At 41.3% G+C, this 4,788-nt stretch overlaps 1 protein-coding gene across 1 annotated transcript; it reads left to right on the top strand.

The window, feature by feature from the left end:
* Window positions 1-4,116: 4,116 nt before the first annotated feature.
* LOC310784653 (uncharacterized protein) lies at window positions 4,117-4,428 on the top strand (the record flags this gene model as incomplete). The annotated part of the gene is made up of 1 exon (XM_083645671.1): window positions 4,117-4,428. The coding sequence occupies one exon, from the start codon at window positions 4,117-4,119 to the stop codon at window positions 4,426-4,428; it is 312 nt and encodes a 103-aa protein (XP_083501797.1).
* Between the last annotated feature and the right edge of the window lie 360 nt (window positions 4,429-4,788).

Genomic DNA, 4,788 nt, shown 5'->3' with positions numbered 1-4,788 from the left:
ATGGATGTGCCATGTTTTTCGGGGTAATTTACACACTCAACCTGAGCTATCCCGAGAAGCTCAAATTCACATTTGAGTTCTTCCAGAAAGTGTTGATGAACATAGATGCGAAGAAACCATCCCCAAAGGTCCAAAATCTGAAAATCAAAATGTATGAGTGAGCTTCCAAGTACAGTGCTGGACAGTAGAACGAGTCACATTTTGGCTTGTTGGACATTGCCAATTTGATGACCTTTGCAAAGCACTTGAATGAAGCACTATCTTAATGTCATAACAAAAACACTTCAATTTGTTTCTTTTTCTTAATTTCTTTGACATCTTAGATTACATTTTGTAAATTTGCTGATTCTGGTTAAGAGAGGGAGAGAGGGGAGGATGGAGAGATAGAGGGAAAAGGGGATGATTGAGAAATAGAGGGGGAGAGGAGGATGGAGAGATAGAGGGAGTGAGGAGGTTAGAGGGAGGGAGGCGAGGATGGGGAGGATGGAGAGATAGGAGGATTGAGAGACATGAGAAAGAAGGATCGTGAGACAGGAGAGATGAGGATGGAGAGATAGAGAGGGGAGGATGGAGGGAGACTTGAATTTGTTTGTTTTTCTTATATTGTAGTTTGTAAATGTGCTGATTCTGGTTAAGATGGTGAGAGGGGAGGATGGAGAAATAGAGGGCGAGAGGAGGATGGAGAGAGAGGAAGAGATATAGGGAGAGAGGAGGATAGAGATAGATCTATATAGATGAGAGATAGATATATAAATGCAGTCCAGTCCAGATAGAGGGAGGGGAGGGGGGAGAGATAGAGAGTGGAGGATGGAGAGAGGAGAGCGTGCAGAGATAGGGGATGATGGAGAGATAGAGGATGGAGAGACATGAGAGAGAAGGATGGAGAGATAGAGGGGGAGAGGGGATGATTGAGAGAGGATGAAGAGATAGAGGGAGAGAGGCGGATGGAGAGACAAAAGGAGAGAGGAGGGATAAAAGGAGAGAGCAGGATGGAGAGACAAAATGAGAGAGGAGGATGGAGAGATAGAGGGGAGGATGGAGGGAGGGGAGGATGGAGAGATAGAGGGAGAGAGGAGGATGGAGAGATAGAGGGGGAGAGGAGGATAGAGATAGGAGAGAGGAGGATGGAGAGATAGAGGGGGAGAGGGGAGAGAGGAGGAAGGGGAGAGATCGTAATCGAGGGTGTGACACTCCTGTCCGACCTGAGAAGTATTATGGACCCCTTTTGGGGGGTAATTATTTTAAATGTTTTTATGCTGCTTTTTGATAACGCATACTTTACGTTTTATGTTGGATGCCTATCCAAGTTAGGGATAGATGGAGAGACGTTTGATAATATGATGTTCATATTAGAGATGTAACAGTATGAAAATGTCACGCCGTGATTGCTGAAAATGTTCAAAAAGTACTGAGACTCACTGAAATCGTTTTATATTGAAAACTCAGCCCCAAAAAGGATGGATACACTCACTGAAATCATTTCTCCAAGGCTGCACGTTTGCATCTGGGAGACTGTTGCCAACTTTGTTGATGATGGACAGTACCATGTTACTAGTTGATATATACCGTATATCGGATCCCCTTCACCGATTGCACCGATGTAGATATTCAGTTGGGCACATCATTTTGGGTTGTCTCTTTCATAATTATGTTACAGTATGATTTAATGTGTGATCATTCAAAGATAGTGTGATGAAGGGCTCCCCTGTCAAAAAAGCTGTTAAAAAAAAACATCCCATCGGCTATCGGCCACATTCTTTTTTAAACATCGGTATCACGCTAGCATTTTGCAATCGGTGCATCCCTAGTTAATTTAGATTTCATTTTATTTTTATATACTGTTTTTATTACTTTTAATAAAGTGTTCAATGTTCAATGTGCTTGTTGCTTCATTGTGCTTTTATTACAGGAGATAGAATAACCCATTTGAATTGCATTACTTTTATGTTAAGTTCCCCTTAACTTTATATGTAATACTTGAAAAAAAACATAGGGTTTATGTAAAAATCTCCTTTAACGTTATATGCGTTACTTGAGAAAACACAAAGTGTATGTAAAAATCGCCCTTAACTTTAGATAGAATACTTGAAATAACACAAGGGTTATGTAAAAATTCCCATTAACTTTATATGTAAGACTTGAAAAAACATAAAGTTTATGTAAAGATCTCCCTTAACTTTATGTGTGATACTTGAGAAAATACAAAGTTTATGTAAAAATCACCGTTGATAATACTTGAAAAAACACCTAAGGTTTATGTAGAACTTCCCTTTAACATTATGTGGCAATTAAATACACACATAAGGTTTATGTGGGTGTTTCCCTTAACTTTATATGTGTAAGACTTGAAAAAACATAAAGTTTATGTAAAGATCTCCCTTAACTTTATGTGTGATACTTGAGAAAAGACAAAGTTTATGTAAAAATCACCCTTAATAATACTTGAAAAAACACCTAAGGTTTATGTCGAACTTCCCTTTAACATTAGGTGGCAATTAAATACACACATAAGGTTTATGTGGGTGTTTCCCTTAACTGTATATGTAGTAAGTGAATACAGTTTATGTAAACGTTTCCATTTATTTTATTTAATCAAGTCTGACTACTAAGTTATTTAATCTATTCACATAGAAACAACATGATCGACATACATACATACAATGTGACATTTTACATTGAACTTATGTAATTGAAATGTATGCAAAAACTACATCTAATTGAAATGGTTAAAGTCTGGGTTTTTGGTATACTTATTTTTTTGAGTGATGTCCGCTCCAATAACTTGGCCCTACTCCACATTTAGTTTTACAATAAAAACACATTTATGCAATGACTTTACATAATGTAGGCTATATTTATGTGCATCATCCTTCCTGCAGCAGGCGAGAGAAAATGATATCTTTCTGGACAAACTTTCACCAATCTAATAGGCTATATTTTTCTAGCTGATGCGTTTAGAACATTATTTTCACTTTGATCTTGCTATAGTGTAGCGTTTTTACATGCTTGCAGTATTTCAACTGCAGTTATATTGGTTTGAGAAGCATCATAATATGGAATAATAGCCGATATATGGAGACAGACGGGATGAAGGGAGGTGGGGGGGGGGGGGGAGATCAGAGGCTTGGGTTTTGTCTGGTTTTGCTGGACCACTGGAATGGAGCTTAAAAGGCAAGCATGCGATTCGTTTATTGCACTCATCCAATGAACTGACGGTGCATAATTTTACGCTTAAAAGGCGTGGTTGTAATGGTTGAGGCTGCGTCTAGCGCCAAGACCAAGATATCAAGTGCGCTGGTCCACGCCCACTGATTTGGGCTGCGCCAGGCGCTCGGCCTAGAAACAGCGCCGATGCAACGATAGGGACCATAGACTACTGCCTCACGAGCTGGTCCTTCTCAGGAGCAACCACCTTGAAGTCCATCGAGTCTCTATATAAAAAGGCCCTGAAAATTTTGGATAAGAAACCTATATCTTACCAATATACTTCTAAAGTATAAGCTCCTCAGCTTCGACAATTATAGAAAATTTCAAATCAATCATCCTCAGGTAGCAATGCCTCACACCCGTGTGATAGAGTCGGGGAGAGAGAATACCACAAAATTAACGTTAATCGTAGATAGAAGAGTCCCGACATCTCCATTGAGGTGCGGACTGCATAATCGGGCACATCGGGCAACTGCCCGGTGGCCTGGCCTGCAATTTTTTTTTTTTTTACCCCCAGATCCGTGGCGGGTCAAAAAAAAAAGAGCGCCAAACTTGGCCCGCGGGCCCCAAATTGGGCACCACTGGTTTAAATGCACCATTGTAGCCAGGGAAGCAAACTGACGGAGAGTGAAAAAGGTGACAGATACAAAACCACTCAAAATCATTCAGTTAAGTGCCCTATCCTTGGTAGCGCTGGTTTGTTGTATTTTGTGTATGTCCTGTAAACGCATGAGGCTTGGGCACCGTAGAGTGCATGACATAAATAAAAATCAATCCATCAATCAATCAATTGATGGATGAGCGTGCTCTTTGCTTCCTCTTTTAGGTCCGCAAAGAAGGTTTATATTGTGACTCTTTCTGAGCTTCTGCACCAGTTTGTTCTTCCTTTGAACGAAACGAATCAGCATCATGTCTGGAAGAGGTAAGGGCGGAAAGGGACTCGGGAAAGGAGGCGCCAAGCGTCACCGTAAAGTTCTCCGTGATAACATCCAGGGCATCACCAAGCCCGCTATCCGCCGTCTGGCTCGCCGCGGCGGAGTGAAGCGCATCTCCGGTCTGATCTACGAGGAGACCCGCAGTGTGTTGAAGGTCTTCCTGGAGAACGTCATCCGTGATGCCGTCACCTACACCGAGCACGCCAAGAGGAAGACCGTCACCGCCATGGATGTGGTGTATGCTCTGAAGAGGCAGGGCCGCACTCTGTACGGCTTCGGAGGTTAACTTAATTTAGCAACAACTCAACGACACAAAGGCTCTTTTAAGAGCCACACACATCTTCCAAAGAGTACATTCCTGTTTCTTATGCTGTCATCACTGATCACATGTGGACACACGCATATATTTTGCTCTTGTTAAAGCACACTATTTAAATGGCACACTTTCCAAATCAACTTTGTTAGAATAGTTTGAACAGCCCATGCATGCAAACTAGTCGTGTAAACGGACAAAACATCCCCAGTTTGCCGAAATAACGACTTTATTGCATCACCTCAGAGGTCTTACTAATCGAACAAATAAAGACCAAGCAATGCTGGATTCACACATAGTAGTAGGCTATCTGCACTAAATGAGAATGTACTT

The sequence above is a fragment of the Poromitra crassiceps genome, assembly GCF_964638095.1.
Source record: "Poromitra crassiceps genome assembly, chromosome: 11".
In the NCBI taxonomy this organism is placed as follows: domain Eukaryota; kingdom Metazoa; phylum Chordata; class Actinopteri; order Beryciformes; family Melamphaidae; genus Poromitra; species Poromitra crassiceps.
The sequence above is the reverse complement of the archived record's forward strand: the minus strand, read 5'-3'. Positions and strand labels throughout refer to the sequence as shown.